Source organism: Erinaceus europaeus, chromosome 5, assembly GCF_950295315.1.
Source record: "Erinaceus europaeus chromosome 5, mEriEur2.1, whole genome shotgun sequence".
Classification (NCBI taxonomy): Eukaryota; Metazoa; Chordata; class Mammalia; order Eulipotyphla; family Erinaceidae; genus Erinaceus; species Erinaceus europaeus.
Window position 1 is genome coordinate 3,205,965 of NC_080166.1, and position 22,445 is coordinate 3,228,409.

At 43.0% G+C, this 22,445-nt stretch overlaps 1 protein-coding gene across 2 annotated transcripts in view; it reads right to left on the reverse strand.

Moving 5' to 3' along the window:
- The window catches only part of OXCT1 (3-oxoacid CoA-transferase 1), a 121,278-nt gene that overhangs the window by 8,828 nt on the left and 90,005 nt on the right, over positions 1 to 22,445 (reverse strand). Inside the window, exons 14-15 of one of the 2 annotated variants that reach the window (XM_060190990.1) lie at positions 15,748 to 15,837; positions 2,710 to 2,790 (exon numbers count right to left, since the gene is read on the reverse strand). In XM_060190990.1, coding sequence (XP_060046973.1) covers positions 2,710 to 2,790; positions 15,748 to 15,837 — 171 coding nt within the window. The remainder of the gene's footprint in view (positions 1 to 2,709; positions 2,791 to 15,747; positions 15,838 to 22,445) is intronic. The other variant, XM_060190991.1, reaches the window with a different exon arrangement.

Sequence of the window (22,445 nt, forward strand, 5' to 3'; positions counted from 1 at the left end):
ATGCCAAGGAGAAGTTGAGAGTGGCAGAATGGCCAGAGACCTCTTCAAGACAAAGACAGAAGCTGCCTTACGTTTTAACAAAGAGTTGAGTGAGAGATATTGCAGACAGAAGCTTTGCATTCTCTTGGAATAAGAGCAGAGTCCACATGGAGTGAAGGAGTGGGGAGAAATTTGACTTAGGAGGCCAGGCTGTGGTGCACCTAGTTAAGTGTTCAAATTACAATGTGCAAGAACCCGGGTTCAAGCCTCTGGCCCCCACCTGCAGGGGGAAAGCTTCATGAGTGGTGGAGCAGGGCTGCAGATGTCTCTGTCTCTTTCTCTCTCTACCTCCCCCACTCCTCTCAATTTCTCTCTCTCTATCCAATAATAAATTCATAAAAATATTTTTTAGAAAAGAAATTTTACTTGAAAAATTAGCAAGTGTTGCCAGACTCACCCTATAGCTTTACGGCTTTACTGTATTAAAGAAAATAGGGCAATGGACAGCTGTATCTTTATCTTAAAATAATAGCTTCCTTCTAACAAGTCTTATCCAAAATACTGGGAGGGTTCAGAACAGGTAAAACTCAGAAAATCAATGCTAAGATGATATGTTGTGCTCTTGTATCTTCTTGATAATATATATTTCTTTTTAAAACTTTTAATCAATTTATTTATCGGTTATTGGATAGAGACAGAGAGAAATTGAGAAGGAAGAGGAGACAGACAGAGACCTGCAGCCTTGCTTAACCACTTGTGAAGGTTTCCCCCTGCAGGCAAGGGCTTGAACCTGAGCCCTTGGGTGCTGCAAGTATGAGCTTAGCCAAGTGCGCCACTGCCGGGTCCCTACTTTGCCCTTTTATCTGAATGTTCTCGGCCAGTTACACTTACAAATTCCCTCATAAACAGAGCCGGGGGAAGGCACCACTTAGGACAGAATGCTCCTTACAGTGTGGCTTCCATGAAGCACTGTGACCCCATCACCTTCACTCTAAGTGCTGTTTTTGGTGCTTCTTACCACACCTCAGAGAAGGCTGGTGAGCCGGGTCAGCGTCCCGACGCCGGAACGGCCCTCAGCAAAAACCACAGCAGCATTACCAGGAAAGTCAGCCTCCTGTTCTGCTGTGTGGTTTCATCAAACTCTCCATCCCCACCTCACTTCTAGCATCCCAGACTCAAAACTGGCTTAAAAGATGACTGTGGTGACTTCTCTGTGAGGTTCTCTGCTCTCATCTGAACAGCTTTCTTTTTTCTTTTATTTATTAAAAAGGAAACACTGATAAAACCATAGGGTAAGAGGGGTGCAACTCCACACACTCCCTACCACCAGATCTCCATGTCCCATCCCCTCCCCTGACAGCTTTCCCATTCTCTATCCCTCTGGGAGCATGGACCCAGGGTCACTATGAGATGCAGAAGGTGGAAGGTCTGGCTTCTGTCATTGCTTCCCCGCTGAACATGGGTGTTGGCAGGTGGATCTATATTCCCAGCCTGTCTCTCTCTTTCCCTAGTGGGAGAGGGCTCTGGGGATGTGGGGCTCCAGGACACACTGGTGGGGTTGTCTGTCCAGGGATGTCTGAACAGTTTTCAGCTCCACCACTGCCCAGCGTTTTCGACTTAAGGGAAAGATCTAGAGGAGAACTAAAGTGGCAGGTGTCCGCTGAGACCCATCTGGAAAAGGGGCTGAGAGCGTGTCAGGGTCGCAGAACAGACTCTACTACAGGGACTGAGCTAGCAACTGCATCTAAGTGATCAAGACCCAATTTGACTAATGTTCTTATAGTCAAGTCCCATAATATATGCCTGTGATTTAAGAAAGCAAAAAATAAATAAATAACAATAACAATAATAATAAAAACTATGAATGATAAGTACATTTAACAATATATATGTATATACTGTGCACATACATATACAATCCAAATGTCAGGTGTCGAGAGACAGCATAATGGTTATATAAAAGATTTTCCTGCCAAAACTCCAAAGTCCCAGGTTCAATCTCCAACAACACCATAAAGCCAGAGACGACCAGTGCTCGCTCTCTCTCTCTCTCTCTCTAACAAAATAAATAAAAATAAAGAAAATAAATATTTTTAAAAGAAAATGTAAAATTGGGGGAGTCGGGCTGTAGTGCAGCGGGTTAAGCGCAGGTGGCACAAAGCGCAAGGACCGGCATAAGGATCCCAGTTTGAACCCCGGCTCCCCACCTGCAGGGGAGTCGCTTCACAGGCGGTGAAGCAGGTCTGCAGGTGTCTGTCTTTCTCTCCCCCTCTGTCTTCCCCTCCTCTCTCCATTTCTCTCTGTCCTATCCAACAACAACAACAACAATAACTACAACAATAAAACAACAAGGGCAACAAAAGGGAATAAATAAATAAAATAAAAAAATAAAAATAAAAAAAAAAGAAAATGTAAAATTAAAAAAAAATTTAAAGAATCAAAGTTAAAGAAACCCAAACATACCGACTAACAAAACCTTTGAAAGCACCACTCTCAGCGTGGTGAGGGCAATGATTCTGCATCCCCAGAGGTATGCATTCAGAACATTAAATCAATGCCTCTTCCTGTCAGTCTGCCCACAGACTAAATGAACACCATCACTAACAATGCAGTGCCCCTTAAGGAGATAACAGAAGTATTTTTAAAATGTCTAGAAATCTATCTCTATATATATATATATAAAATCTTGTGGTAGCTATCAGGAGGCACGAAAAGAGAAAAGCACCTGACCTTTTCAGTAATGATGCGGTTGACACAACCCTTTCCCGTCAGTGGCAATGTACATTTTTCCAGGATCTTGTGTTTATTTCCCTGTTTTAAAGAAGAAACATCAAAAAGCATATTTAGAGCTCAATTCACAGTTAGAACAGAAGACAGAAAACAAAACAGAAACTACCAAACAACTATCTTTTCACGTGTAGATTCTACGGTCTTCTCTCCATTTTCTCTCTGGAAGCACTCTCTGCCCTTAAAGCACCTAGAGAAAAGCTAAGGGAGTGGCCACAGATAGGAATGATTAGGGTCGGAAGACTCCCTGCTACCAAAGTGGCTTCTCAGGCCTCAGTCTTTACAGCATGTTATGAAGAAAATCATTTCTCTTTCCAACTATGACCCCATCTCCCCAGACAATAACCTGGGTCCACCTGCATATTAGCTGTCAGGCACAGGAAAAGACTAGTAAAGTCACGGGCCCCTTGGAATAGACCTAAAATAGACCCACTAGCTTTTTCTAAAATGGAGACTTCAAATCTTCATCTGCAATATTCTTGCGTTTAGGTCCATGATTAGTCAACAATTTTCTCTGCTTTGTATCTTAACTATTTTTCAACTACCAGGTTCCAGATGCTACCATGATGCCAACCTGACTTCCCTGGGCAGAGGACCCCACCAATGTGTCCTGGAGCCCCACGTCCCCAGAGCCCTGCCCCCACTAGGGAAAGAGAGAGACAGGCTGGGAGTATGGATCCACCTGTCAACGCCCATGTTCAGTGGGGAAGCAATGACAGAAGCCAGACTTTCCACCTTCTGCATCTCACAATGACCCTGGGTCCATACTCCCAGAGGGATAAAAAATAGGAAAGCTGTCAGGAGAGGGGATGGGATACGGAGCTCTGAGGATGGGCACTGTGTGGTAATGTACCCCTCTTATCCTATGGTCTTATCAATGTTTCCACTTTATAAAAAAAAATAATAAAGAAAGAAAAAAAACATTTCTTGTACACTGCTCATTTTTCTCTTTAGAGAATAGTTCTTTGGATAAAGAACTATTTGCCATGGTTGGGAAGCAAACACAGAACACAGATATATGCTATCCTTTGAAAAAATACTTCTTTTTGTTTAAAAGACTGAATGCCAGTAGCATTCCTGCTCAGTGGGAGTTCAATTGTTTTTAACATTTTATTTCATACTTCTATAGATTTCCTTCTTATTTCTTAATGTTCAAAGTCTATTTACCATGGTATTTATCTCTGGAGTAACCAACTACAGACATTATTTACTACTTTTTACTTCACTCCCTTATAAGCCTCCATCCTTCCTGATAATCCCCAAGTGACAAGTGTGTCTAACAGTCCGAATTTAGAATCACAGATTAAATAAGTTACCATGTAAAACTGTTTATTAATAAGAGCAAACTATTCATTGCAGACCACACAGTGTAGAATTATCTGGAAAGCTGTCCAGTGCGGGTCCAGATAGACGTTCTTCCTTTAATTCAGTCAAATCCAGTGCTAAGTGCATAAAACAGACCAACATTACCCTTTAATAACCAGTTACATGTTTCTGGATCTTACTATTTGAGAACTTAAAAAAAATTCTAAAAAAAATAAAATCTCAATTTTTTTCTTTTCATTTTTAGATAGAGACAGAGAAGGCGAGGAATAGAGACCGACCTCGGGACTCAAAGCTTCTTTCATTGTGGTAGGGGTCAGATTTCACTACCCCAGTGAGTTATTTTACCAATTCATTGCTCCATTCCTAATGACACAATGGCCTTTTCCGGATTTCAAAGACCGTTTGCATTTGTCTCAGAAGCTGAAATGAATGGTGAACGTTCCAACGTCTCCCCTCGCCAGGCCTCCTCACAAGTAAGACTTCTCAAGCAAGGCAAGTCACAGTGCTCAGGCTGTGAACATAGCGGGCAAGCTGCGCGGCTAAAGCATCCTTCTGCAGGAGGCTCTGACTTTGTTCTCACTAACCGAGCAGGACTACATTTGGGTGGAAGCAGGCACTTGGATTTTAATGAACAGCCAACATTTTTTTTGTTGTTTTTAAAGGTGGGATCATGGATTTCCACTGTCAGAATTAACTGTACCCTATCAACCGAGACCTTTGGTGGATCACTTTTTCTTTTAACATTTTTATTTATTTATTATTGGATAGAGACAGAAAGAAGTTGAAAGGGGATGGGGAGATAGAGAAGGAGAGAGACACCTGCAACACGGCTTCACCACTGGTGAAGCTTTCCCCCTGCAGGTGGGGACCAGGGTCTCGAACCTGGGTCCTTGCGCACTGTAATGTGAGTGCTTAGCCAGGTGCACCACCGGCTGGTGGACCATTTTTCACAGAAGCACTACAGCAAGGAGGTCATGATAGTGGGTAGTCTAGAGGCGCCTGGTTCTAGAGCCTGCCCTGTTCTACTCTCCCCGTGCAAGGGGCCAGTGCTGGTCCTAGCTAGCCTCATGGAGTCACTATCAGGCTCTGAGGTGTCGGGACCGGTAAACATTGTTCGTAGAACTAGTATTTAAGGTATAGTATTTAAGGGGTGCTCTTTAGGGACTTTTAAAGTTCTTATTTGAGGCCAAACATAAAACCAGGCAGAAAATGACCCCAACACCCTGAAACTAAAGGAAACCCAATATACTGTTTGGAGGACAATCCGCACAGCTGGACGAGAACACTGAACGTGTGTTCCGGCTGTGAGGACCATGCAGCCACATGACGCCACTCACACTTTGACTCCGAGACATAACACAGATCAAGGAAAATTTAAATGTTTGCATTTTTATGTCATACATTGCACAGAGGGGGGTGAGAACTACAGAGCCACAAATACATCGAGAACTCACTAAAATCAACATTAAAAGAACAAACAACCCCACTGGAAAATGGGGGAAAGATAAGGACAGAATCCAAAAAAGAGATCTGATGGGCCAACAGGAGGGAAGCTTCATGAGTCTATGCGTGGTGAAGCAGGGCTGTGGGTGTCTCTCTCCCTCTCGTCTCCCTTCCTCTCAATTTCCGGCTGTCTCTATCTCAAAATAAATAAAGATAATAACAAAATTTTGAAGGGGCCTGGGTGGTGGCACACCTGGTTGAGCACACGTTACAATGTGCAAGGGCCCAGGTTCAAGCCCCTGCCCCGCCCCCACCTGTAGGGGGAAAGCTTCACAAGCAGTGAAGCAGGGCTGCAGGTGTCTCTCTGTCTCTGTCCCTTTCTGTCTTCCCCTCCCCTCTCAACTTCTGGCTGTTTCTATCCAATAATAAATAAAGATAATTTTAAAAAATGTTGAAGTCATCTTCTTTACCTCGTCTTGGCTGAAGCTTGAAGGAATCATGTCAAGTGAGATAAGCCAGGACAGAGGAGGAATATGGACTGATCGTAGTCATGGGCAGAACTTAAGAAACAAGAACGGAAAGGAGAAACACAGTCTGAAACTGGCACTGTAGTGCACAAAAGCAGAGGACTCTGAAGGAGGAGGAGGAGGAGGAGATGGGGAGGGGAGGGAGGCATTGAGGTCCTGGTGCCTTAACGTTACAAAAGGACCAACAAAAGGACCGAAGCCGGGGGTGAGAGTGTTTTGCAGACACCAATCATGAGGGGGTGGGGAATTGTCTTATTTTTTATTAGAGGTCTAACAGCGATTTACAAGACTCTAAGATAATAATTCCTTATCACTCCTACCACCAAAGTTCACTCTCAGAGATGATTGTACCCCCGTGCCAACAACTATAATATAAACAATCCACTTCCCAATAAACAACAACAAATCATTTGTCCCTTAAGGCACTAAGAAGACTTAAAATTTTTATTGAGACCTGAGACACATTATTTGAATACCAGCTCATATCCAAATAATGACAACGTCTCTGTTCTTCAGGACTTCACTCAGGAGTCATCCTCCCCGGGGAAGCCATCTCCGTATCTCTATCCAGTATCCCGGATGTGGTGTCAAAGGAACATCTCCGCTCCAGTGCACCTAACAGGTGTGATGCTGGTTCCTTCACCACACAGGCCGTCAGCCTTGAGCTGCTGCCAGCCCCTCGCATCCACTACTCCATTGCCTATGCTGATTGCTCACTGACTCCTGAGAGAATTTATCTTTGCACTTCCAGCAGCAATGAGAGCCCTGAGCAAACTGAGGTGATCATTAAATGTTGTCAGAGTATTTTCATTCCGATTTGAGGAACCCAAACAGAGTTGGAGCTGTGCTACAGTGCATGCTCAGGTCTCTACAGACCTCGGGGCTCCTCTTTTCAGTCCTAAGGTATGTCCAGGTACATCCCCAGCACCTCTGAGCTCACTGGGAGAAGGGGAGCTAGCAGGAGTATGGAACAGAATTTACAAGACTTGGGGCTAGAAAGGTATGGCCAAAGGGATGAACAGTATGAAGCATTCAAATTTATAAGGAAAGATACACAGTGAATTCTTCTCTTCTTGTCTGCCCCTGAAGTTTCAAGGCTTGAATTAACCTGAGAAAAGGCTGGGCCTGACAATGGGATATTTACTTAGAAAGAACATTAGCTAGTGACTCAAAAGACTGTGACAGGCATCTTTTAGAACTCCTTAGAATAGCACAAAAACGGCCCCTGATTTCAGTGCATAAGACAAGTGAAGTAACTTACATAATACACACACACACACACGCCAGTTACCAACATAAATATGGAATATTATATGTCGAAACACATGAGTGGCTGTCAAATTATTATGACTGATGTGGACTACAGATGGGGAAAATGGAATTTGCTAAATAACAAAAACAAGGCAGAAAGTTTTCAGAAAGACGATGATATTACTTAGTCTACTAAGCTTATCCTTGTGGGAGATTTCTGCTCTTTGATAGCAGTTACTCAACAGGGATTTCAGCAATCCCAACAGGACTTCAGGGAAACAATCCAGCCTGCTCTGGAGCAGAGAACAGCTGCTATTCCAAGTGATTTTTTTTTTCTTTATATGTGAATGTCATAGCAGTCTGTGGTTACCAGCACATTCTCAAGAGGAAAACTAGCCAAATGAGACGATACACACAGCAAGCTACTTCCTTGAATGGATTCCTCTGGGATTTTTACATGTCAGAAAAGAAGGTCATTTGTCTTCAAGATAATGTACAAGTCTTTTATCCTGGTCTCTTTGTTTTCTCTCTAAAGGTTACATCCCATGACCTCTACTTCAATGAAGGCAGAATCCACAAGTGAATAACCATTATTTTCTTCAAGTATGGTTATGGTATCTTCTTCTTCTTCCCAAGTTTGAAAGACAATGGGAGGGCATACCAACAGACGAAAGAAGGCAGTTTTGGATGCCAAGAAAACTTGGTCAACTTTGTAATTTTTCCTGTAATCTGATTGTTCCTGTTTTTTAAAGTTTATTTCATGAGAGAAGACAGAGAAGGGTCAGTGTACCACTCTTATTCAGCATATATAATGGCAGTGATCAAAACAAGGGTCTTCCTGGCTGCTTCCCACATGAAGACCCCTGATTTCATCCGCTCTGTTCTTACCTTTCGGTTCCTGTTTATTAAACAATTTGTTCTGCTTTATATCTTACTGCCTTTCAGCCATCAAGTTGCAGGTATTACTATGATTTCACCCTGACTTCCCTGGGCAGACGACCTCACCAATGTGTCCTGGAACCCCACCTCCCCAGAGCCCTGCCCCACTAGGGGAAGACAGAAACAGGCTGGGAGTGTGGATACACCTGCCAACACCCATGTCCAGTGGAGAAGCAATGACAGAAGCCAGAACTCCCACCTTCTGCTCCCCATAAAAATCCTGGGTCCATACTCCCAGAGCGATAAATAATAGGGAATCTTCCAATGGAGAGGATGGGACACGAAACTCTGGTGGTGGGATCTGTGTGGAATTGTACCCCTGTTATCTTGCAATCTTGTGAATCAGAATCATTATTAAATCATTAATAAAAGACCAAAAACAAACAACAAAATGGGGGTCTCACAGACACAATCCCTGTGTTCTACCTGCTAAGTCATTTCCCTGACTGCTGAAACCTTCATTTCTTTTTTTTTTTTTTAAATTTTATACTTATTTATTTTCTGTTTTGTTGCCCTTGGTTTTTTATTGTTGTAGTTATTATTGTTGGTATTGACGTTGTCATTGTTGGATAGGACAGAGAGAAATGGTGAGAGGAGGGCAAGACAGAGAGGGGGAGAGAAAGACAGACACCTGCAGACCTGCTTCACCGCCTGTGAAGCGACTCCCCTGCAGGTGGGGAGCCAGGGGATATTTATGCCAGTCTTTGTATTTTGCGCCACCTGCGCTCAACCCGCTGCGCCACCACCCAACTCCTGAAACCTTCATTTCTAACCTTAAGGGAAAGTCATGCTCCAGTGCTAGTCTGTACAGTGCTTTATCATACATTTTCAGAGACAGTAGGAAGGGAAGGGAGGCTCATCCACGGTTACGTAAGAGCAGTGCTAGTGGACGGCCAGGTTCCAAATACCAGAAGCTCCGGCTAGTTGCAACAACATATTTTTTGTCAACTGCAATGACAACAACAGCATAAGCTGGCTTTGAAAGGTCAGGCGATCAAGTTATAAGCAACAGGAGTATAAACTTACAGATGAAGGAACACAAAGAAAGTTGGACTAGAAAAACACTTGACAGGTCCACCCACTACATAATCGGCAGGATAGGAACACTATATTCTATTTCGTCGTCTGCTTCTAATCCTTCCTTGTCGACTTCTCACTCTTGTGTCTTCCAGAAACCCCAGATTGTTTCAGCATCATAAGGCAGGGGGAGTCGTGTGGCATGTCTAGAAGAATGGACCATTAACTAGAGAGGTCACCAGGAGTGGAAAGAGCTCTTGTCTCTAAGGCCTGTCCACCCGTAGCAACTTTTAGACAGAGCGGAGTCCAGAAAAAACTGGTGAGGCACTTAGTTCCATTGAACTGGGTGAGGAATACTGATCCCAGGTTGGAAGTAAATAATATTTCTGGGGCCATGGGTTACAACATGCAGGTGAAAGTTAAAAAAAAAAGATTTATCTTTATTTTTTGTTGTTGTTTTTTGTTAGTTTGGGCTGAATTTCTCATATATATATATGGAGAGAGAAGAGAGAGAGAGAGAGAGAGAGAGAGAGAAAGGAGGAGGGGGAGAAGAAAGAGAAGAAGAGGAGGGGGAATACACTACATTACCAAGTTTCCTCCAGTGTGGTGGCGTCAGGCTCAAACTTGGGTCACGTGGAAGAGGAAGAGAACATGCTATCTTGGTGGACTGTCATGCCAGCATCAACTTGACCTACATTTTACACTAAATTTGAAAGCTACTTAAAATAGAAGCTACTTATAAACTGACATAACTATGACTGTCACCATTTTCTTGTTTTCTTCCATTCACTTAAAAAAAAAAAATTCTATTGACCTAACTTTACAAGGGGGCCAGGCAATGGCACACATAGCTGAACACACGTTACAGTGCACAAGGATCTGGGTTCAAGCCTCTGGTCCCCACCTGTAGGGGGAACAGCTTCACAACAGGTAAAATAGGACTGTGGGTGTCTCTCTCTCTCCCTCTCCATTTCTCTCCTTATCCAATAAATAAATAAACATATTTAAAAATAATGTTTTTTTTTTAAAAACACTGTAACCTTACAAGATCGTATAGGTTTCACACGTACAATTTCTCACCACAGTGAAGGTATCTAACGTAACACATGTGGTCAAGTTCAGCCACTGTCTCACTAGCAATCAAATGGCCCATTCCAACACAAGACCACTTGACCACCACAACCAGTCGTCAGAAAATGTTTGTTTTGCTTGTTCATTTGCCTCGTTTCTTTATAAAATTCTACAAATGGCTGAAATCACATTGCATTTCTCTCTCCCCAGATTTCCACAGGGGTAACCTTTACCTTCACAGCCCATTTATGTTTTTTTTGCAAATGGGAAAATGTCACCTTTTTATGTTTGACTCTACTCCATCATGACTATAACGGATCTTCTTTGTTCAATGATCTGCCTTCAGAAACTCGAGGGGTTTTTTTTCTTTAATTTTTTAAAATTATCTTTATTGGATAGAGACAGCCAGAAATTGAGAGGGAGGGGAGTGGTAGATAGATAGAGAGAGGCAGAGAGACAACTGCAGCCCTGCTTCACCACTTGCAAAGCTTTCCCCATGCAGGCGGGGACTAGGGGCTCGAACCTGGATCCTTGTGCATTGTTAACGTGTGCGCTGAACCAGCCACGCCACTGTGCAGCCCCCGGAGCTTGGTGTTTTTTTTCCTATACTCTAAATAATGCTGCCATGAACAGGAGAAGGTGTTTCTCTTTTCCATTTAGTGTTCTTCTATCACTCGAGTAAACACCCAGGGGAGAAATCAGTACATTATATGAGAGTCCAACCTTCCAAGGAAGCTCCACACTCTTTTGTTATAGTGATCGCACCAATTCACATATTCACTGCTAGTGTGTCCAGTTTTGTTTTGTTTTTTAATACATCTTTGACCAAACCCATTGTTTCCTGGATTTTTAATACCAGCCATTCTGACGATATGAAGTAAAATCGCAGTGTGCCTTGATTTCTATTTTCTGGTAATAAGTGAAGAAGATGACCGCCGTTTGTTTGAAGGCGGCGTCCCTTCCTTGGTGAAATGTCTGTTTAGGCCCTCAGCCGAGCTTTTGATCACGCTGTTCTGTGACTGTGGAGTCAAATGAATGCTTCATATATATATTTAGCTTATTAGGGTTCAGAATGATTTTGTCTTTGTTGTAGTTATTATTGTTGTTGTCGTTGTTGGATAGGACAGAGAGAAATGGAGAGAGGAGGGGAAGACAGAGAGGGGGAGAGAAAGACAGACACCTGCAGACCTGCTTCACCGCCTGGGAAGCGACTCCCCTGCAGGTGGGGAGCCGGGGTTCGAACCGGGATCCTTATGCCGGTCCTTGTGCTTTGCGCCACCTGCGCTTAACCCGCTGTGCTACAGCCCGACTCCCTGATTTTGTCTTTAATCTCATTTTAACAATGAGTTCATAAGCCTTCCTTTGCTGTAGTTCTGTTTATTTCAATCCTTTTTTTTTTTTTCTTTCTCTTATTGAAAGCAGTTCCAATTAGATGTAACTAAGAGCTGATAGCCTTTCTGTTCCTCTATGTACTTTGTAGTTTCAGGTCTTTTGTTCATCTTTCACCTTCTTTTAATGAATGAATGAATGAATTTTCACCAGAGCACTCACTGTTTAGCTCTGGATGATTATGGCGGTGCTGAAGAATTAATCTGGGACCTCCCATGCCTCAGGCATGGATGTCTTTCTGCATCAAGATTATGTTATCTTCCCAGGCCCTCTTTGAGTTACTTGTAATGTTTGGTTCAACATAGTGGCTTTGCTTCGTAATTTCGCATGTTCAGTTTCCTCTGTATCATTTACTGAAGCGATTTACCTTTCTCCACAGCATGTCTTTGACTCCTTTCACTTTGGGAGGTGTGTGTGTGGGGGAGTGAAGTTGTCCTCCATATTGTATTTATGTTAGTTCAAAGTTGTCATATAGAAATGGACCAGGTTTTGGATACTAGTTTTGTAGCCTGAAACTTTATTGGATTTATTCAACACTTCTAATGTTGTTTTTGGTGGTTTTTTTTTTTTTATGATTTTCTATACATATTTATTTATTTATTTATTTATTTGTCATTCACATATGGTGACAGCTTTAGTTCTTTCTTTCTAGTCTGGACCCCTTTTATTTCATTTTCTTGCCTAAGTTTTTTGGGCTGGATCAAATTCTATGATAAATAACCATGGAAAATGGGCATGGTTGTCTTGTTATTTAGTCTTTTTTAAAGTTATTTACTTTAATGAGAGAGAGAAAGAGAGACAGACAGACAGACAGAGAGAGAGAGAGAGAGAGAGAGAGAGAGAGAGGGGAATGCACGGGGAGGTCAGAGCCCTGCTCAGTCTGGCTTATGGTGGTGCAGGGGATTGAATTTGGGACTGCAGAGCCTCAGGCATGGACATCCTGTGCTTAACTATTATGCTACCTCCCAGCCTTTATTCTTAATCTTGCAAAAGCTTTCAGGTTTTCTTCAACAACTATGGTGCTAACAAGGGCTTATCATTTATAATCTTTATCTAGTGGTATTTTCCTTTTGTACTCATTTTATTGAATTTTTATCATAAACGGATGCTGAATTTATCAACCGCTTTTGAGTCTATTAAGATAGCCATAGGAATCTTATCTTCCATTTTTGATTTGTTGTATCAAGTGAAGCATTTTTATTTGCTGAGCCATTTTGGTATCTCTGAAATAAATCCTGTGTGATAGTGACTTAATATTTTAAATGCATTGCTGTCGAATCCAGTTTGCTAATAAACCAGTTCAACGTATTGCTAGTATGTGATTTTTATTTCTGTGTGCCCTCTCTGCCTAGTTTTGGCATCAGCACTATGCTGAGCTCATAAAAGGAATTAGAAAGTCTTAAGAAGAATCGTTATTAGCGCATCTTTGAGTGAGTCCATGGTAGAGTTCCACAGTAGGCATCTGCTCCTGGAGGCTTTTGCTTTTGTTCCTGTTTTAGTTTCTGCCACTATGATTAACTTAGTCGGATTTTCTGCTTCCCCATGAAGTCTTAGAAGATCATAAAATTCAAGCTATTTAACCTGTATGGATGTTCGTAATAGTGAGTGAGCCTGTGTATTTCCGAGGTAGCCATTGAAATGTCTCCTGCTTCACATCTGATTTTATTTGAGTTTTTTTCTATTTTTCAAAGAATCAAGCTGAAGATGTGTCAACTTTATTATTTCTTAAAATCCAGCTTTTCGTTTCATTGATCTTTTATATCACATCTTCTTTGTTTTTCAAACTTTATTTATTTGATTTGATAGGACAGAGAGAAATTGATAGGGAGAGAGAACTAGGAAGGGAGGGAGAGGGATAGAGATTGAGATAAATACCAGTCATGAAGCTGGGGACCGGGGGCTTGAACCTGGTTCCTTATGCATGGTAACACATGGACTTTACCAAGGGCACCGCCACCCAGCCCGCTCACTTTTGGTTTTCTATTTCATTTATTTCCAACTTTATTTTTTGACTGACTTTCTTCTACTGACACTGACCTTCCTTTCTTCTTCTTTTTATAGCTTCTTCAGATATAAACTAGATTTGTTTAAACTTGGGGTTTTCTTTTTTTCCTTGAAATAAAAATGCATTGATATAAACTTCTCCTTTAGTACTATTTTGGTTTCCCCCCAAAGACCCTGGTCAGGGTGTCCTTTGATTTCTTCAATGATCCAACAGTTGTTTAGTGGCATGACATTTAATCTCTCTGCATTTATGTTCTTCTTCTTCCCAGTTTTCTTTTTTGTAAGTTGATTTCTTGCCTTAAACCACTGTGGGTCAAAAAAGACAGGTGGCAGGCATGTGTATAGTCCATAGTGATTTTACTGACATTTGCCTGGTGTCCTGACATGAGGTTATCCTTGAGAATATCCCATAACTACCAGTTTCAAAGGTCAACACATTACTAGGTGTAAATAAATTATGGTTTTAGTAAAAATACAATTTTGTTAGCTTCCTTAAGTGAAAGCAGCTAGGGAAAAATACCCAGCACACTATGCCAGTGTTACCATTATGAAAACACAGTAAAACTATTGACCCTAACCGGACGTCTAAGATACTACTGTATCTCTTCTACCAAAAATCCCAGCTGAGAAGAAAAATCTTCTAGGATGGGAAAAAAAAAAAGGCAAAGAAAATTTCGTAAAATACAGATCTACTATTTTCAACAGGAATACACAAGAATGAAGTTCAGTGCTTATGCATCAACATTAAAGTAACAGGAAGAGGAAAGACTGCAAAACATTTCCGCCAGACAGACAGACATCATCTTGTGGGGCAGAGACGGACCTGATCTGCACGCCTAGGATCCTTTCGAATCCAACATGAAACACTCTGGGGGCTGCTGCACCGTCTCGCTCAGCAATCACCTGTGTGGGCTGCATTTCAGCCATTCCTCACTCGGGCACCACTGTGCACTGAGCAGTTGACGACAATTTCATCTTTCTTAGAATTTCCACCACAGAGCTGCACCATGGCGCACATCACTGGGACAGACACACGCCTACTGCAGAGGCCCGTGGTCGCCTGCCCTGAAGTCTGTGTCCCTCGACAGTGAGGCAGATGCACTGTGCTACGATTCCCACTCAAGACAGCATGTGTCCGGGTGAAAAACTGGGAAGCTCTGCTTAAAAAGCACGACTTATAAAGAAAAAGGAGAACGAATAAAGGACAACGAAAATGAAAAGGAGGGGGAGTCGGGCGGTGGCGCAGCGGGTTAAGCGCAGGTGGCGCAAAGCGCAGGGACCGGCAGAAGGATCCCGGTTCGAGCCCCCGGCTCCCCACCTGCAGGGGAGTCGCTTCACAGGCGGTGAAGCAGGTCTGCAGGTGTCTGTCTTTCTCTCCTCCCCCTCTGTCTTCCCCTCCTCTCTCCATTTCTCTCTGTCCTGGCCAATGATGACAACAACAACAGTAACTACAACAATAAAAAGAAACAACAAGGGCAGCAAAGGGGAATATATAAATAAATATTTAAAAACATTTTAAACGAAGAGGAGAGGAGGGCTGGAATAGCTTTGTTGGGAGGATATTAAGACTAAAAAAAAAGGGGGGACCAGCTGGTGGCGAGCCTGGTTAAGCGCACACATTACAGGGCACAAGGACCCAGGTTCAAGCCCCCGGTCCCCACCTGCAGGGGACAGCTGCACGAGTGGTGAACAAGGCTGCAGGTCTCTCTCTCTCTCTCTCTCCCCTTTCCTCTCAATTCCTGGCTAATTCTATCCAATAAACAAATCCAGATAATAAAAAATGACTTAATTTAAAAAAAAATGAGTGAATGACCACCAGTCTCAAGTGTTCTTCATTCAAAGTCACAGCATTTAGAGAGATAAGAGTACGTGACTGCCTGGCTTCGTAACTTTTCTCTCTGAAACATAAATGGCACCGACTTGTAAGTCAGAGAAAGTGGTGAACACTATGGTGGTTGAGTGGCGTCCACCGGACATGGCTTCTGATGAACTTCCCCAGGCAGCACCCTCTGACCTTGGCAGAATGTTCCATGGTGACCACCACTCTGGTTTTGGGACTGGATACCAGGTCCATAGCACCTCCCATGCCTTTCACCATCTTCCCCTGCAAATCAGAAAACAAAACACAAGACAGTTCCATTTCTTCAGAACTGGGCAGAGTAAAATTAACTTGCAAGAGCGAGTCAGTGAAATAATGAGAACAAACATAGCGACCTTCATGGCTTAATACTTGTAGTTTCCTAAGTTTAATATTCCGTTACTAAATATGGGATAAATATTATGTTATTTTTGGGGGTCGGACGGTAGCACAGCGGGTTAAGCGCATGTGGCACGAAGCACAAGGACCGGCGTAAGGATCTCAGTTTGAGCCCCCGGCTCCCCATCTGCAGGGGAGTCGCTTCACAGGCGGTGAAGCAGGTCTGCAAGTGTCTGTCTTTCTCTTCCCCTCTCTGTCTTCCCCTCTTCTCTCCATTTCTCTCTGTCCTATCCAACAACAACATCAATAACTCCAAGAATAAAACAAGGGCAACAAAAGGGAAAATTTTTTTAAAAATTACATTATATTTGAAGCAAAATTGCACTGTACTATACTAATACCCCAATAAAGTAAAACATTTATGTAAATAAAATTATTTTTAATAAGTGTGACTAACATTTTGTTGATAATATGTTAATAAGACAATCAGTGGATACAAAAAAAAGAGGCTTTCCCCCCCCCACCACCAGGTCATCACTGGAGGCTTGGTGCTGGCACTAGGAATCCACTGGTCCTCATGATCACGTTTGCATTCATTCATTCACTTTTATTTGTTCCTATTTTACTCAATAGGACAGAGAGGCATTGAGAGGGGAGAGGGAAACTGAGAGGGAGGGAGAAAGATACACTTACAGTCCTGTTTCACCTCTGTGTAACCTCCCCCTGCAGGTGGAGAGCAAGGGCTGGAATGGACACTTTGAGCACAGTGTTCCCTGCTCTCAACTGGGTACGCCACAGGCCCCACCCACTTCCCCAAAGGAGCTTTTCTGCAGCTCTGGTCCACCGCATGCTGGTGCGATGATAATCGTATGGGACTGGAGACACTCTGGCCGTGCATCTCCTTCTTTGTAAGCACCTCACTGGTTCTTCACGTAACACTTTCTCAAACATTCTCTTGAGTTCCCTGCAGATGAAAATGTTATCAGGCTGAGGCATTACTGGAGTTTCCTTGACAATGATTTTTTAAAAAATATTTATTCCCTTTCGTTGCCCTTGTTTTTTTTTTTATTGTTGTTGTAATTATTGTTGTCAGATTATTGTTGTTGGATAGAACAGAGAGAAATGGAGAGGGGGGGGGAGAAAGACAGACACCTGCAGACCTGCTTCACCACCTGTGAAGCGACTCTCCTGCAGGTGGGAGCCAGGGGCTCGAACTGGGATCCTTACTCCGGTCCTTGCGCTTTGCCTGACAGTGATTATTATGAAATGTGGGTCTGTCTTCATGAAACTAGGCATTATTGTATCATGCTTTTAGAAAAAGAAACCAAATTATCATCTCACATAATGCCATAGCTATAGGGAAATGGGGAAATCTACTCATGCCTGGCTTTCAAATAACCTCTAATTCCCTGACTTCAAAACCAAGCTGCAGGTCAGCGCAAAGCATCATGTGCATTCACTGCGCCCACAGAGAAAAGGGCAGGCCAGCAGGGCACCTGCAGGGATCTGGGTTCGAGCACTGCCTGAGTAGTGGACAGCCAATGGTTGTGGGGACAGGCGATGGGATGGGCAGGTATTGCGACTGAATGAGCTACAAATACCACATACTCTACTGACAGTTCTGTGTGTCTTGTCTAAAAAGATACCAAGCCAAATGCTGTCCTCCACTTCAAAATACCTGTTCAGAGTCCATTATCAACCAGGAGTTATGACTCAAAGATGAGTGATTGGACACCTCTTTTTTTTTTGTCTGAAAGAATTTTAAATTGCAATTAACGGTACTGACTTTGATTTCTGATGTCTAATATCAGAACTTTAAAGGAAATAAGATTCTGCTAGTAATGTAACATTTAAAAAAATAACCTCATTGTAGCAAAGTGAAAATATTAATTGCACTCCCAAAGAAATGGCACTTCAAGTTCTGCGTAACCTTTGCTGATTGCTTCAGGTTTTTATAAGGTGAAATGAATATATTTGAGCAACTCTAAGAACTGCTGCTTAAAATAAAATATGTAACAAAACAAAAAATGACTCTTTGGAAAAATGTTTTCATTAGTGTGTAAATAATAATGGCTTCAGCTCAGTGAGACCCAGACCAAGCTCAGCATCATTCTTGAGGCAGACCTCACAGACATACTCAACTTTCCATCCCAGCTAGCAGCCAACCGTCCACCTCAAAGTCAAAGTCCACAACTTTCTCTTCTGCCTCTCCTCCTCACACGACGTTGTCTCTAGTTTCCTGAAAACCGCAGTGCCAGGTGGAATGGCCAGTGTCAAAACCGCTTTGTTCAGTCACTGCTGGGCCCCTGCCCCCGGTGAATATAATAAAACAGCTTTGCATAAAATGAAATGATCTGAGGCCCTTCTGTACAATCCTTCAATCACCATGCATTTACCCTAAATTTCGTGAAGTTGGCATCTTTCTGTGGTTCAAACAGTATCACTAGTACCTACCCACGACTAGCCTTGTCCCACTCAGATTCTACTAATCCACAGTCATTCCAATACTCTTTTAAAATGAACATCTTATAGGTTTTCTCATTTGTAAAACTTGTATTTGTCTATTTGTTTATTTTTGCCACCAGGGTTATCGCTGGGGCTCAGTGCCTACACAACTTCACTGTTCCCAGCAGTCTCTCCCTCTCCTTCTCTCTTCTTCTCCTTCTTCTCTCTCTCACCTCTCTCTCTCTCTCTCTGAGGGTGGAACAGAGAAAGAAAAGGAGAGAAACTCAGAAAGGAGAGTTATCTGTGGCATTAGCTTACTGCTCATGAAGCTCTCCTCCCTGCAGGTACTGAGTGGAGGTTTGAACTTGTTCCTCCAGCATGGGAATGTATGCACTCTCACTAAAACTATTATTAAAACCCTTCAGTGATTCCTCAATGTTTCTCTCTTTCTTTCTTTTTTTTTTTTTTTGACCAGAGCACTGTTCAGCTCTGGCTTATGGTGGTGCGGGGAACTGAACCTGGGACTTTGGAACCTCGGGCATGAGAGTCTGTTTGCATAACCATTATGCTATCTACCCTCCGCCCAATTCCTCAGTGTTTCAGCTTAAAACACAGCCTAGCTGTGTTTTAAATACAGCCAGTGGCAACCTGTCTCTCTACCACCCGCACTTCCCTGCATCCCAGAGTCACCATTTCCACGCCAGGAACAGCAGGCTGTCTGGGCAGCATATGCGCCTTCACGCCTTCACACATGCCATCAGGCCCTACTCTCATGCTGTCAAGTGTACCCAGGCACTTCCTTTACGGATCAGATCATGGCTGCTGCGTGTTTCCAGAAGTATCTAGAACCTCTGTCTTCCCCTCTTCAAAAGGGTTGACTAGGGAACCCTCACAGCACCCTGACCTCTGCCCACTTCAGAACTGAAAACATCCCCTGAACATGTTGACTGATGTTCCACTGGAGGGTTTCACTAAACTGGTTCTTCCTGAGGAAGCATGACACGCCCTGTCTACTCACCTCTCCCGCCATCAACAGCGAACACACAAGCAGACCGTCAAGAAAACCCTGTGCGGCCATGGCCATGACCTGTTCTGCCTCAGACGTGCCTCCTGGTTAGCCAGCGTCTGTGTCTCCTCTCGCTTGACTCAGGTATCCCACCGTACCCTTGCTTGTTAAGACCGTGTATTCCTGACCTCATCAGTCCACTGTAGTGACTTACAAGGGTTGATTTCTGTTTAGGGTGTGTTTGAATAAGCTGAATTAAATATTCAAGTGAAACTGGTTTCTAAAAATACAGGGTCAGAAGAAATTCAGTTTTATGGGGCCCAGGTAGAATTAAGCAGAGCCGAAGTCTTTATATAAAAGGAAAAGACTAACAAGAAAGAAAAAGTAAACAAGAACAGTAAAATAATAGGGAAAAATGGAAAGGGTGAGATCAAAAGGTTGTGTCAAAGGGGGCAGAAGGTCATGATCTGATCCGTAAAGGAAGATTCCATCATGACCACCTTCACGAGAATCACCAGCAAGGAACAGAGTGAAACTCAAGATTCCGTCATGACCACCTTCACGAGAATCACCAGCAAGGAACACAGTGAAACTCAAAATTCCGTCATGACCACCTTCACGAGAATCACCAGCAAGGAACAGAGTGAAACTCAAGATTCCGTCATGACCACCTTCACGAGAATCACCAGCAAGGAACACAGTGAAACTCAAGATTCCGTCATGACCACCTTCACGAGAATCACCAGCAAGGAACACAGTGAAACTCAAGATTCCGTCATGACCACCTTCACTAGAATCACCAGCAAGGAACACAGTGAAACTCAAGATTGACTTCAGACACCACTAAAATCCTAGGTATATTTCCTCCCTAACTTGATATTGGAAGGAAGCCTAAACTTGTCAGGTAAATAAGGAACTACAAAAGTTAGATAAGGGCAATAGACTGGCTTACTTTGTGATGGCCTTTTTGGGCCCTGCCAGGCCACCCCATCACCTGTGGCCCTAGTCAGATCATTCTTCCTTTGTACAGAAATGTGTCAAACCAGAGACCGTACAGAAGCGAAGCCTCACCAGGTCCCTTATGAGCACTGTTCAGTTATAAGCAAATTGGAAGAAACAGAAAAATCCTCCTGTAAATGGATAATGATCGTCTTATTACTGTGCTAAGAAAGAACCTTCATTATTCATGGAGAGTTGACTCATTGAGTGGCGATCCAGGGTAACCCACTGTTCGGGTTAGGGAATGTCATGAATACACGACTCTCAAATAAAACAGTTTCAAACAGGAAAAACAAGTTCTGTTCCCACCTACTAACTACACTGATCCTCACTTGCAGTGAAAATACCACTCAGCAGTCTTCACGGTTCACTTATGAAACCTCATTACCCCAGTCAAAGAAAAAAAAAAAAAACTCAGTGCACTTAAAATTAATAGCAGGTGATTCATTTCACCGTCATGCAAGAAATTAAGCATTTATATTAGACGATTAGAAGTCTACTATTTTTATATTTTCAGTACAATATACGTACAACTACGTTTGGGCAGGCTATGTTCCTGGCGTAAGGTCAGAGAGACCAACATGGATCTCTCTGTGTGAGTTAATAAAAAGGACAGCAGGAGGAAAATGGTACTATTCTTAGCTCTGTTTTGAAGCTGCAGTCTGCAGAGTCAAGTCATGATTCTGCAGCAGGGAAACGGCCTCAAACAACCTGGTGAAGTGATTTTCCCTCATTTTCTCAGGACTGCAAAAGACATCAAGGAAACAGCTTGAGCAAGAGCTCAAGAATAGATATATTGCTCTCTGCTTTGATTCAAAATAGTCACAAAGCATTACACTAGAAACTGGTTGTTTGATCAAATTTATGAACTACAATGGAGCACTGCAGCTTCTGGTCTGGAACAAAATAAGTGATATATACCAAATATTCTATTTTCTTGATTAGTAATCTCTTCTTCCCACTAGAAGGAAGGAAAATATCCCAGGGGAGGTAAAGAGGAAAAGAGAGACGCCTGCAGTTCGACGTGACTGCGTGTGAAGCCTCCCACCCTGCAGGTGGGGACTGGGTCCTGGAAGCAGGGTCCTGCTCACTGTAACATGTGCACTCGACCCAGTGTGCCACCACTCAGCCTATCCTTTCTTAAAGTTTTTTTTTTCTTTTTACTTTAGTTAAGAGACAGGCAAACGCTAGAAGAAGAAGTTAAGAGACAGACAACAAGTCTGTCAATGCCCCCGTGTAGCTTCAATTTAGATGACTTTTAAAAATACAAACAGATCCATTAAGATCAAAATTATAAAACCTTCCAAATGTGCTTGTAAACAAACCATACATCTCTCACCAACTTGGAATCCTCAGTTGAAGAAAATTGAATTTCTTTAAAACTGCAGTGATAATGACTCAGAATGGAAACATTTTAGCAAATGAAACTTCTAAATAACAGAGTAGTAAGTTTATTTTTCATAAAGTTCTAGTCGTAAGGAAAAAAAGACAGTATTTTTAGGAAACCTGGTGGGTTATTTAAGTGATGTGGTCACTTGCTTCTGCTCTCAGGTACAGCACTGTCCCAATATTATTGATAGCAAATCCATGACAATTGCCAAGAGACAGTGGTGTTGACTGAAATCCTAGTAACAGAAAAATCTAAATCACAGTCATAGTTCATCAGTCAGAAATGCCCTTACTGACTGGGGGTGGGGGAATGACACCACTGCTGGACATCAGATGTGCACGCCTGACACCCCAGAGGTCCCGGGTGCAATCCCCGACACCATCATCTTGCACAGCTAAGCAATGTGCGGGTATGCTCACTCCCACCTCCACCCCCAAGGGATAAACCTTTAAAAACAGAAATGTCCTGGGAGTCGGGCGGTGGCGCAGCGGATTAAGCGCAGGTGACGCAAAGCGCAAGGACCGGCGTAAGGATCCCGGTTCGAGCCCCCAGCTCCCCACCTGCAGGGGAGTCGCTTCACAGGCGGTGATGCAGGTCTGCAGGTGTCTGTCTTTCTCTCCCCCTCTCTGTCTTCTCCTCCTCTCTCCATTTCTCTCTGTCCTATCCAACAACAAC